Source organism: Primulina tabacum, unplaced genomic scaffold (genome assembly GCF_025594145.1).
Source record: "Primulina tabacum isolate GXHZ01 unplaced genomic scaffold, ASM2559414v2 Contig498, whole genome shotgun sequence".
Classification (NCBI taxonomy): domain Eukaryota; kingdom Viridiplantae; phylum Streptophyta; class Magnoliopsida; order Lamiales; family Gesneriaceae; genus Primulina; species Primulina tabacum.
Window position 1 is genome coordinate 18,512 of NW_027459762.1, and position 12,605 is coordinate 31,116.

At 48.4% G+C, this 12,605-nt stretch overlaps 1 protein-coding gene across 1 annotated transcript; it reads left to right on the plus strand.

Annotated features, from left to right (window-relative positions):
- The first annotated feature begins 5,988 nt into the window (after positions 1 to 5,988).
- Positions 5,989 to 10,702, plus strand: LOC142534401 (uncharacterized). The gene is made up of 7 exons (XM_075641272.1): positions 5,989 to 6,427; positions 6,650 to 6,726; positions 6,786 to 7,271; positions 7,371 to 7,607; positions 7,718 to 7,772; positions 7,819 to 9,689; positions 10,256 to 10,702. Exons 1-7 carry the CDS (start codon positions 5,989 to 5,991, stop codon positions 10,700 to 10,702), a joined length of 3,612 nt encoding a protein of 1,203 aa, XP_075497387.1.
- Positions 10,703 to 12,605: the final 1,903 nt, after the last annotated feature.

Below are 12,605 nucleotides of genomic sequence, written 5' to 3' on the forward strand. Positions count from 1 at the left end.
AGCTCACTCATAGTCTCAATCTTCCCACTCGTGGTGGTAATGTTATTTTGAAGTTGGATATGGCTAAGGCCTATGATAGGGTCCAATGGCCTTTCCTTTTTGCTATTTTGCGCCATTTTGGTTTCTCTGAGCAGGTTGTGGCGTTGGTCTCGGCCTGTATCTCTCATTGTCATTTCTCCGTTAATATCAATGGTTCTCTTTCGGGGTTCTTTGGTTCTACCAGGGGACTCAGGCAGGGAGACCCATTGTCTCCCCTTCTCTTCATTTTAGGGGCGGAGTATCTTTCGCGTGGCCTTGACAGACTCTACTTGCGTCATCCTGCTATTAGGTATCATTCTAGTTGTGATCTTTTGATTTCCCACCTGGCCTATGCGGATGATATCATTATTTTTGCCAATGGTGGGTCTCGTGGGATGCAGCGTCTTTTAGACTTTCTGCATCACTATGAGAACTGTTCGGGACAGCTGGTGAACGCTTTCAAGAGTTCCCTGATTTTACCTTCGCGATGCTCAGAGCGCCTTCGCTCTAGACTTTTGCGTATCACTGGATTTGCGGAGGGTCATCTGCCGATCATGTACCTCGGAGTTCCCTTATTTCGGGGTAATAGGACGTGTTCCCTTTTTGAGCCCCTCTTACAGTCTGTTAGGAGGCGGCTGGAGGGTTGGGAGATTCGTACTCTTTCTCCGGGGAGCCGCATGACCCTCATTCGTAGTGTGCTCCTCTCGATGCCCATATATTTGTTTCAGGTTGTTCAGCCTCCGTTGGCTGTCATGGAAAATCTTGAGCGAGTCTTTAATGCCTTTCTTTGGGGGTCTAGGCCCTTGGAGAAGAAATGGCATTGGGCCCGTTGGTCTCGGGCTTGCCTCCCCGTGGAAGAGGGGGGTCTTGGCTTCCGCAGATTGAAAGATCTCGTGGATAGCTTCTCCATAAAACTGTGGTTTCGGTTCAGGCAGGGATCTTCCCTCTGGGCCAAATTTTTGATGAGGAAATATTGTCTCTTGGCGCACCCAGCTTGTGTCTCTTCTCGTGGTTTTATCTCTCCCTCTTGGCGGCGTTTGCTCCAGATCAGGCCTCGTGCGGAGAGTGGTATTCGCTGGCGTGTCGGCCATGGAGATGTTTCTTTTTGGGATGATTGTTGGTTCAGAGATGTTCCTCTGTCCAGTCAGACTGAAGTCTGTGGGGATCGTGGTGCTCGGGTTTCCCATTTTCTTTCGGAGGGAACCTGGGATTTTGACCTCCTCTGTTCAGTAGTTGCTCCTTCTATTGCGGAGCAGATTGTGTTGGTCCCGATTCTCTTGGGAGAGTTGGATTCGGCTCGTTGGATTCATAGCTCCGATGGTGCTTTTTCTGTCAAGTCCGCTTGGGAGTTGATCCGTTTGCGCGCTCCGATCTCTGGTATTAATCGCGCCTGTTGGGGTAGCTGGTTGAGGCCTACGATGTCATTCTTTCTTTGGAGATTTTGGCATCAGTGGCTCCCAGTTGATGAGGTGCTTCAGCGCCGTGGCTTTGCGTTAGCGTCTCGTTGTCAGTGTTGTGATATGTCTGAGACATTCACGCATGTGTTTATTCGCAGCCCGGTGGCTAGGCCTGTTTGGCATTTTTTTGGTGCGGTCTTTGGGGTTCGTATCCCTGACACTGAGGATTTCAGGTTATTCCTTAGTGCGTGGAAGAGGAATCTGGTCTGGGCTCCAGGGGGCCATGTGAGGGAGTTTCTCCCTTTCATTATTTTGTGGTTTCTCTGGACTGCTCGGAATGATGCGAAGCATCGCCAGCTCTCCATATCTGGGGAGACGGTGAAGTTCCAGATTTTATCTTACCTGCGCCTCGCCCATTCTGCGCGTACTATCAAACCCAAGCATTGGATGGGTTTCTTCCACGTGGCGCACTTACTGGGGATTTCGGTTTGCTTACACAGATATCATCGGACGGCGATTGTTCGTTGGCTTAAGCCGCCGTCCGGTTGTTTTAAGCTTAATGTGGATGGGAGTTCGAGAGGGAATCCAGGGGATTCTACAGTTGGTGGCGTTGTTCGTGATCATTCTGGGCGGGTCTTGTTATCGTTCAGTGAGTTCATTGGAGCTGGATCCACTAGCCGAGCAGAACTTTGGGCAGTCTGGAGGGGTCTCCTTATTTGTTCTGATCTTTCTCTTTTCCCTCTTTGGATTGAGGTTGATTCCCAGATTTCTATTCAGATCCTCCGCTCTCGTCAGTGTCGTTGGGGATTGGGATCACATTGTGTCTAGGATTTTGGTTCTCTTGAGGGGGCGGATGGTTCATATCTCGCATATATACCGGGAGGGTAACTCGGTGGCGGATGCTTTGGCGGTTAGGGCTCATGACCTTAGGCAGTTTTCCTTAGAGATAGGTCCTTCCTTACCCAGCCACATCTCCATCCTTGCCCGTTCTGATCGTTCAGGGCTTCCATACCTCAGATCCAGATATTCTTAGCCATTTGCAGCCCACTCTTCCTTTTGGCTCTCTTTCTTTTTATATATATATGTATTTATTTTTCTTGCAGGTCTTTTGTCCTTGGAGGTTGTTTTTTATATCTCATTTGAGATGTGCAAGTTGGCCCAGACACTTGCACTCTCCTTGTTTTGTTCTTTTGGATTTGGGCGGGTCCCAGCACTCTCCGCGTTGGTGCTTTTCTTTGGATCATTCTTGTTATCCGGCCGGCGCTCACTGCAGGCTTCTCCTTGCCCGCCGCTTTATTACTTTTATGCTCTCTGGCCGATTGTTATGGTGGCTCTGGATGATCTTTTTCTATGGTCTCTCTGGCCCGGAGTCTCATTCATGTCGGGATTTATATGGTTTCTACTTTCGTTCCGTGATTTGGTGGCTCTGGTTGTTCTCTATTGGTTGCATCTTCTTTCAGAGTTACAGTCATGCTTGGATTTCTGATTTTATGAGCTCCGTCAGTTTTCTCCCTCTCCCTGGGTCTTGGAGCTTTTCTGACTTTCGCTGGATTGCGGTCCTTCTTTTGTGCTTCGACCGTTTTAGCACAGTGACTTTCCAGCTGCATAATATTTTGATTGCCAGATCGTGTACAGTGGACCGATCTCGGATTAGGATGTATTTTTCAGTTTGGCATCACACTGGCAGATGGCTCAGAGATGGGTACCATCGGTGGCCTTTTGCACCTACTTCTGAGCCGGATTTCTACTGTTTAGATAGGTTTCGATTTATTTTCATGTATTTAGCGTCGCTTCTGGACGTTCATTTCTATTATGCTCCTTACTTAGGGATTAGTTTTTGGCTCACATATTTGCCACCCTAGATTTTGTTTTCTGTGTGTTGTGTGGTAGCTTTTCGAGAGGTCTTGGTATAGTCCCCCTCTCGTTAGGTTTTATGATGTATTTTTGTTTTGATGATATATACAGGTAGGGGTCTGCCTAACCCCCCCGCTTCCAGCGGTGTTTTATTTAAAAAAAAAAAAAAAAAAAAAAAAAACCCTAAACCCTAAACCCTAAACCCTAAACCCTAAACCCTAAACCCTAAACCCTAAACCCTAAACCAAACCCTAAACCAAAAAAACCATTTGCCCCCAAAAAAATTTTCTCTGAAAAAACACACAGTAAAAGGTGAGAAAACACACACTAAACCCGTCACTATTCACGCCCTACCCACCGCCATGCCACCGCCGCCGGATCCCGGCCGGCCAACCACCCCATCTGAACCGCCACCTCACGACGACCCTCCCTACCAAATTTCAGCTCAAATGGAGTCCGATTACCCACTCATTTCTCCGGTCAAAATCGCGGCGGTTTCTTCACCGTCGTCGGCGCCGGCAACCGTCGCTCCTCCTGGTACGGGCCATACATCATTCTCTTCGCCTCACCCTCCCCTTTCATTTCCGGCACCTGCGCGACCGTCCAGTTTCCCCGTTCCGGCGTCATCTCCGTTCAAAGCTCCGCAGTTACTGTTCACTGCGCAGCCGTCGCTTGTTTCGTCGATTCCGGCCAACTCCGACATCCAATGTTCCATCCCGACCCCGATCTGTGACCCTCTCGTCCAGACGATTCCAATGGTTCAGGAATCACTCCAATCGGAGTTCAAATCAGCCGTGAATTTCAGATCTAAGAACACGCCGTTCGACGCCTCACTGCCGTCTTTCTCACCGCCGATTTCAGGCACTATTCCGGCTTCTTTCTTCAATTCCTCTTTAGGGGTTGATCGTCCAGGTATGGGTCGCATTTTGCCATCTTCAATTTCTGGTTTCCGGCCACCGGTCGGAAACGCCCAATTCGTAGGGCAAAATCGAGTTTCTTCACATCCTTTGGTTAAATCGGACCCTCCAATGCCCGAGTCTGCACGAATTGGTCCCGGTTCTGGACTCCCCTCACCGTCGCCGGTCCATGGTGGTGCTCCGGTAGGTGACTCACGAGTCAACTCGGTCGAGTCGAATCACCGTGAAGGACGAGTTGACTCGGCAGTCAACCCTTGTGCTGAAACGGTCAAACCAGGTACGCGTGTTCCTATTCCGCTTACTGTCTCATTTCGTGATATCCTGACTCCACCATCCCCTCGGACGGCCAAAAAAAGCTTTGATGAGTTGCACAACTCTATGAATGACATGCCTGTGCCGACTCTTCGAAATGGAAAACCGGGTATTCTCTTCCCGGATGAGGTTATTTCTACCCTCGCAGAACCTTTCAAATTTGCTTTGGTTGGAAAAATTTCAGGGAATCGATCTCTAGTTCCAAATTCTGGTATTTCTGCGGCTTTTGCTAAATTGGGACTAGTTAGATCTTTTGACTTAAAGTTCATGCCTCGGGGTTTTCTTGTTCTCACTCTTGCTTGTGAAGAAGACTATGCGTTCTTTTGGACCAAGGGGGTTATGCAGGTTGGACCTCTGTCGGTCCGCTTCTCTAAGTGGACGCCAGAGTTTAATCTTCAGGAGGAGTCACCCATTGCCCCAGTTTGGATCCGCTTCCCGGGTCTTCCCCTTCATTTGTTTTCTAAGCAAAGTCTCTTTGCTTTGGCCAAAATTGTGGGGAAACCGGTGAAGATGGATGATCATACTGCAGATTCTTCTCGAGGCGCTTTTGCTCGCGTATGTGTTGAAATTAATGTGCTCGAACCGCCAGTCAAAGAGATTTGGGTGGGTTGGGGTGATCATGCTCAAGAAATTGAAGTCATTTATGAGCGAATCCCCGGGTACTGCATGGATTGCAAAATGCTGGGTCATTCGACCAGTGTTTGTTATTCCCATGGAAAAAATCCCAAACCTGTTCGTCCTAAGCCTGCTGACCGTGCTTCTGGCCAGTCTCCCCCATCTACAGAGTCTGCCCCTCCAGGGGGTGTTAATTCTGGTTTTAATCTGGGGACCCAGCCTCAGCTTCAGAAAACTGGCACGGGTCCCAGACGTAGAGGGAGAAAGAGGCCAGTTCGGCAGGTTCTTCCAAGAAAGAATCCTCTTGAGTTGAATCCTTTTGAGGTGCTCTCGCATGGGCAGGACGCGGAGCCTGATCCTGTTGGATTAGATTGTGTTGATATGGACCCTCCATGTGGTCATCTGGAGGATGCCGGTGTTGGGTCTTCTGGAAAGGATCCTTTGGAGTCTGTTCTTGTTGAGGGTGTGATCCTCAGTGATGAGGTTATTGATGGAGGGTTACAGTTGGATGATTGTGTGGATGGTATTGGGGTCCCGTCTACTAGTGAGTTGCCTGTGTTTGGCTCTCTGGGGCCTTGTACTTTGAATCACAGTAGTCATTCCATCCCCTCTGTTCCTTTGTCTCCTGATGATGCTTCCTCTACGGTAGAGGAATTGGTTGCTAGGCAGGGTCCTTCTGTCAGTGAGCTGGTCTTCCGGCTGGAATCTGCTGGAGATACTGATCAGGAATTCGATCGGCATTCTGAGTCGGGTGATGGCTGTAGGTCTGAAGGTCGTATTCTGGATGCTGATATGGGGGATATTAAGAAAAGGAAGGAGAATGCTTTTCATAGGTCGCGTAAAAAGCGACAGGGCGGTTCTGGTGCCCATTCTCCATGAATTTTCTCATATGGAATGTCAGGGGGCTCCGGAGCTCGGAGTCTCAACAAAGGCTACATGCCCACGTTAAAGATAAGAGAGTCAAGATCTTGGCTATTTTGGAACCCATGATTGATCTGGATGTTCGTTTTATGACTCGTCGTTTTGGTTTTTCTCGAGTTATATCGAACTCCTCGGGTCATATCTGGGTTTTCTTTGCTGAGGATGTCATGGTTGAGTGTCTTTTTGATCACACTCAATTCCTTCACTTCCGGGTTTCTGCTACTTTTTTGCCGACCACTGTCTTTTGTTCCTTTGTTTATGCTAAGTGTGACTACATTGAGCGCAGACAGCTTTGGAATTCTTTGCTTCAGGTTAAGCCTGCTCAGGGTCCTTGGCTTGTTGGTGGCGACTTTAATGTAGTCAGGAATTCGTCGGAGTGTTTGGGTTCTTCTGGTGGGCGGTTGCTTCCCATGGAAGAATTTAATCACTTTATTTTGGATTCTGGGTTAGTAGATGCTGGTTTTGAGGGGTCTTCGTTCACGTGGACGAACAAGACCATTTGGAAGCGTCTTGATCGGGTTTTTGTGTCTGTTGATTGGGGTGACCATTTTCATTCTATTCGTGTGGAGCACCTCATTCGTACGGTCTCTGACCATTGTCCTCTTTTTGTGTCAGTCCCGGTCTTTGCTAGTGGGCCGAGTTCTTTTCGCTTTCAGAGCATGTGGCTCAGGCACCATGGTTTTTTGCAGACGGTGAGGCTTAATTGGAATTTACCGTGTCATTTGAACGGTATGCCCCGTCTTTTGTGAAGTTGAAGCGCCTCAAAAGCCATCTGAAGTGGTGGAATAAGAGTGTTTTTGGTGATCTTTTTGCCAAACTTGCTGAGGCGGAGCAGGCTGTCCGGATTGCTGAGGCAGATTGCGAGGCTGCTCCTTCGGATTTGCATTGGACTAGTTTGTCCAATTGCAATGCAGATCTTGCTAGGGTTACCGCCATGGAGGCGGATTTTTGGCGGCAAAAAGCCGCTTGTAGGTGGTTAGAGGATGGTGAGAGGAACACCAAACTCTTCCACAATATGGTCAAGAAAAAAAGGGTGGCTAATAAAATCTTTCGTATTTGGGATAATGGCTCTTGCATTACTTCCCCTGAGCTTATTCAGCAGTCTGGGGCCGCCTTTTTTCAAAACCTGCTTACTGGGGATCCTTTTGTGCTTTCTTGCCCGGATTTTTCTGATTTCCCCTTGGTGATCTCGGATTTGGAGAACGCAAATATTGCTGCCCCTCCTTCTTTGGAGGAGGTGCGGGCGACTGTTTTCTCCATTCACCGTGATAGTGTGGCGGGGCCTGATGGATTCTCTTCGGCCTTCTTTCAGCATTGCTGGGAGATTGTCCATCAGGATGTTTTTGATGCGGTCCTGGATTTCTTTCGGGGTAGTCCCTTGCCACAGGGGTTTACTGCCACCACGATCACATTGATTCCCAAAGTCATGGGAGCTCAGGCTTGGTCGGACTTTCGTCCTATCAGCTTGTGTAATGTGACTAATAAGATAATTTCCAAACTTTTATATTCTCGGCTGAAGGAGGTGGCGGAGAGGCTGGTTTCGTGGAATCAGAGTGGCTTTGTTCCAGGGCGGGTGATTTCGGATAATATCCTCCTTGCTCAAGAGCTCACTCATAGTCTTTCTCTCCCCACCCGTGGTGGCAATGTTATTTTGAAACTGGATATGGCTAAAGCTTATGATAGGGTCCAATGGTCTTTTCTGTTGGATGTCTTGAGGCATTATGGCTTTTCAGAGCAGGTAGTGTCGATGATATCTGCCTGCATTTCTCATTGCCAATTTTCAGTTAATATCAATGGTTCACTCACTGGATTCTTTGGATCCACTAGGGGTCTCCGGCAGGGCGACCCTTTGTCCCCACTTCTTTTCATTTTGGGGGCAGAGTACCTTTCGCGTGGTCTTGATCGTCTTTATCGTCAGTATCCTGCGATTAGGTACCGATCTGGTTGTGATCTCCTTCTTTCCCACCTGGCCTATGCTGATGATATCATTATTTTTGCCAATGGTGGGACTCGTGAGATGAACAGTCTCATGGATTTTTTGCATCACTATGAAAACTGCTCGGGGCAGTTGGTGAATGCAGTTAAGAGTGTCATTATTTTGCCTCCGAGGTGTTCTGGTCGTACTCGTTCCCGTCTCCTTCGTATCACTGGGTTTGGGGAGGGTTGTTTTCCTATCAAATACCTCGGAGTTCCTTTGTTTCGTGGGAATAGAGTTTGCTCTCTTTTTGATCCCCTTGTGCAGATGGTGAGTAAGAAGTTGGAGGGTTGGGAGCTTAAAACTCTTTCCCCGGGGAGCCGTATGACTCTCCTTAGGAGTGTCCTCCTTTCGGTTCCCATTTACATGTTCCAGGTAGTCCAGCCACCTCTGGCAGTTATGGAGAGGCTTGAGAATGTTTTCAATGGTTTCCTGTGGGGATCCAGATCCTTGGATAAGAAATGGCATTGGGCGAGGTGGTCTCGTGCATGTCTTCCTGTCTCTGAAGGGGGTCTTGGATTTCGCAGGCTCAAAGATATTGTGGATAGCTTCTCCATTAAATTATGGTTTCGTTTTCGTCAAGGTTCATCCCTATGGGCCAAATTCATGATGAGAAAATACTGCCAGTTGGTGCATCCAGCTTATGTTTCATCTGCTGGGTTCATTTCTCCCACTTGGCGTCGTTTGCTTAAGATTAGGGCTCGTGCTGAATCTGGCATTCGATGGAGAATTGGGGTGGGAGATGTTGCTTTTTGGGATGACATCTGGTGTGGGGATGTTCCCTTGTCTAGTCAGGTCCTGCTTAGGGGGGATCGGGGTGTCCGTGTTTCTCACTTTCTTTCAGATGGGGCTTGGGATTTTGACCTTCTCTGCTCAGTTGTCCCACCCTCTGTTGCTGAGACTATTACTCTGATCCCTATTGCATCGGGGGAGCCCGATTCGGCTATTTGGGTGCATAGTTCTGACGGTGTTTTTTCGCTGAAATCCGCATGGGAGCTTGTCCGCTTGAGAGACCAAGTTTCTGATATCTTCACTCCTTGCTGGGGCAGTTGGCTGAGGCCTACTATGTCTTTCTTCCTCTGGAGGTTTTGGCATCAATGGCTTCCAGTTGACGATGTGCTCCAGCGTCGTGGTTTCGAGCTGGCGTCTAAATGTCAGTGTTGTGAGATGCCTGAGACATTCACGCACATTTTCATTGATAGCCCTCTTGCCAGGTCTGTATGGCATTACTTTGGGGCTGTTTTTCATGTCCGTATTCCCCTTACCAGTGATTTCAGACTCTTCCTCAGTGCTTGGAAGAGGCATCCGGGGTGGACTCCTAGGGGCCACGTGAAGGAGTTTTTGCCTTTCATTGTTTTATGGTTTCTCTGGACGGCTCGTAACGATGCGAAACACCGTCATTTGCACATTTCCGCGGAGACTGTTAAGTCTCAGATTTTGTCTTATTTGCGCCTCGCTCACGCTGCGTCTACTGTTAAGCCCATGCACTGGCGGGGTGTTTTGCAGGCTGCGAGGGCTATGGGGATTTTTGTTCAGTTGCGTAGGGCTCGTAAACTGACGATTGTTCGTTGGTTGCGGCCGCCGTTCGGGTGTTTTAAATTGAATGTAGATGGGAGTTCGAGAGGTAGTCCTGGGGACTCTACTGTTGGTGGGGTTGTTCGTGACTCTTCTGGGCATGTGGTGGTTTCTTTCAGTGAGTTCATTGGAGTTGGGACCAATGTCCGGGCAGAATTATGGGCTATTTGGAGGGGTCTTCTCATTTCTTCTGATCTTCATCTCTTCCCTCTTTGGATTGAGACTGACTCTTGGATTTCCATTCTTTTACTTCGTTCTCGTCGGTGCTGCTGGGATCTTGAACATTTTGTTACACGGATTCTTTTGTTGATGAGGGGGCGATCTGTTCATTTATCGCATATTTACCGGGAAGGGAATTCTGTGGCGGATGCCTTGGCGGCGAGGGCTCATACTTTTAGGCAGTACACCTTAGAGTTAGGTTCTTCCCTACCTCCAGACATCTCCACCCTTGCTAGATCTGATCATTCTGGGCTTCCATACCTCAGAAACAGATCCTCTTAGCCAGTTGCAGCCCCTTCTTCTTTTTTGGATCTCTTTCTTTATGGTCTCTGGCTCTATATCTATTTATATCTATATTCATATATATATATATATATATATATATTTTATTGCAGGTTAGTGTACTTGGAGGTTGTTTTTCACTTCCGTATGGTCTGTGCAAGTGGGTCCAGACACTTGCACATGATGTGTGTATTCTTGTTTGTTCTGAGTGGGTCTCTGCCCTATTTCTGTTGGTGCTTTCCTTTGGCACATTCATGGTTCCTGGAGGGCGTTTACTGCTGGTTCTCCTTGGCCGCCGTATCAGTTATTGTAGAGGTGTTTGCTGGATGTCATGGTGGATTCATGGGGTGCTTTCTAAAGGATCCTCTGCTTCTTATGACATGTTCGTCAGACTCCTACTTCATGGGATCGAGATCTCTGCTCTTTTGATTCAGATGCTAGATATCTTTTGTTCTGGCGGGATTGCGATCTATATATTACTCTGTGATCGCCATTATTGGACTCTCCAGGATGATAGCTCCGGGATGAGAGCTTTTGCATGGACTCTGCGATCATCTCGCCATTATCATTTTGTCTTCCTCAGCATGCGGTTCATAGCGCTTCTCCTTTTTGATTAGTTGTTGCCGCTTATTTGGTAGTCTTCTAGGGTTCGTTTTGCTTTTGTAATTCCTTCCCTAGGTTGCTTTGTATTTATGTTTCTACTGCTTTAGCCTTTTTGAGGAGGTTATGGTTTTATCCACCTCCTCTTTTAGGTTTTTTTTCTGTATTCTGTATTTTGTTACTGTTTATTTTGTGAATATATACAGGTAGGGGTCTGCCTAACCCCCCCGCATCCGGCGGTGTTTTCCGGAAAAAAAAAAAAAAAAAAAAAAAAAAAAAACCCTAAACCCTAAACCCTAAACCCTAAACCATTTGCCCCCAAAAAAATTTTCTCTGAAAAAACACACAGTAAAAGGTGAGAAAACACACACTAAACCCGTCACTATTCACGCCCTACCCACCGCCATGCCACCGCCGCCGGATCCCGGCCGGCCAACCACCCCATCTGAACCGCCACCTCACGACGACCCTCCCTACCAAATTTCAGCTCAAATGGAGTCCGATTACCCACTCATTTCTCCGGTCAAAATCGCAGCGGTTTCTTCCCCGTCGTCGGCGCCGGCAACCGTCGCTCCTCCTGGTACGGGCCATACATCATTCTCTTCGCCTCACCCTCCCCTTTCATTTCCGGCACCTGCGCGACCGTCCAGTTTCCCCGTTCCGGCGTCATCTCCGTTCAAAGCTCCGCAGTTACTGTTCACTGCGCAGCCGTCGCTTGTTTCGTCGATTCCGGCCAACTCCGACATCCAATGTTCCATCCCGACCCCGATCTGTGACCCCCTCGTCCAGACGATTCCAATGGTTCAGGAATCACTCCAATCGGAGTTCAAATCAGCCGTGAATTTCAGATCTAAGAACACGCCGTTCGACGCCTCACTGCCGTCTTTCTCACCGCCGATTTCAGGCACTATTCCGGCTTCTTTCTTCAATTCCTCTTTAGGGGTTGATCGTCCAGGTATGGGTCGCATTTTGCCATCTTCAATTTCTGGTTTCCGGCCACCGGTCGGAAACGCCCAATTCGTAGGGCAAAATCGAGTTTCTTCACATCCTTTGGTTAAATCGGACCCTCCAATGCCCGAGTCTGCACGAATTGGTCCCGGTTCTGGACTCCCCTCACCGTCGCCGGTCCATGGTGGTGCTCCGGTAGGTGACTCACGAGTCAACTCGGTCGAGTCGAATCACCGTGAAGGACGAGTTGACTCGGCAGTCAACCCTTGTGCTGAAACGGTCAAACCAGGTACGCGTGTTCCTATTCCGCTTACTGTCTCATTTCGTGATATCCTGACTCCACCATCCCCTCGGACGGCCAAAAAAAGCTTTGATGAGTTGCACAACTCTATGAATGACATGCCTGTGCCGACTCTTCGAAATGGAAAACCGGGTATTCTCTTCCCGGATGAGGTTATTTCTACCCTCGCAGAACCTTTCAAATTTGCTTTGGTTGGAAAAATTTCAGGGAATCGATCTCTAGTTCCAAATTCTGGTATTTCTGCGGCTTTTGCTAAATTGGGCCTAGTTAGATCTTTTGACTTAAAGTTCATGCCTCGGGGTTTTCTTGTTCTCACTCTTGCTTGTGAAGAAGACTATGCGTTCTTTTGGACCAAGGGGGTTATGCAGGTTGGACCTCTGTCGGTCCGCTTCTCTAAGTGGACGCCAGAGTTTAATCTTCAGGAGGAGTCACCCATTGCCCCAGTTTGGATCCGCTTCCCGGGTCTTCCCCTTCATTTGTTTTCTAAGCAAAGTCTCTTTGCTTTGGCCAAAATTGTGGGGAAACCGGTGAAGATGGATGATCATACTGCAGATTCTTCTCGAGGCGCTTTTGCTCGCGTCTGTGTTGAAATTAATGTGCTCGAACCGCCAGTCAAAGAGATTTGGGTGGGTTGGGGTGATCATGCTCAAGAAATTGAAGTCATTTATGAG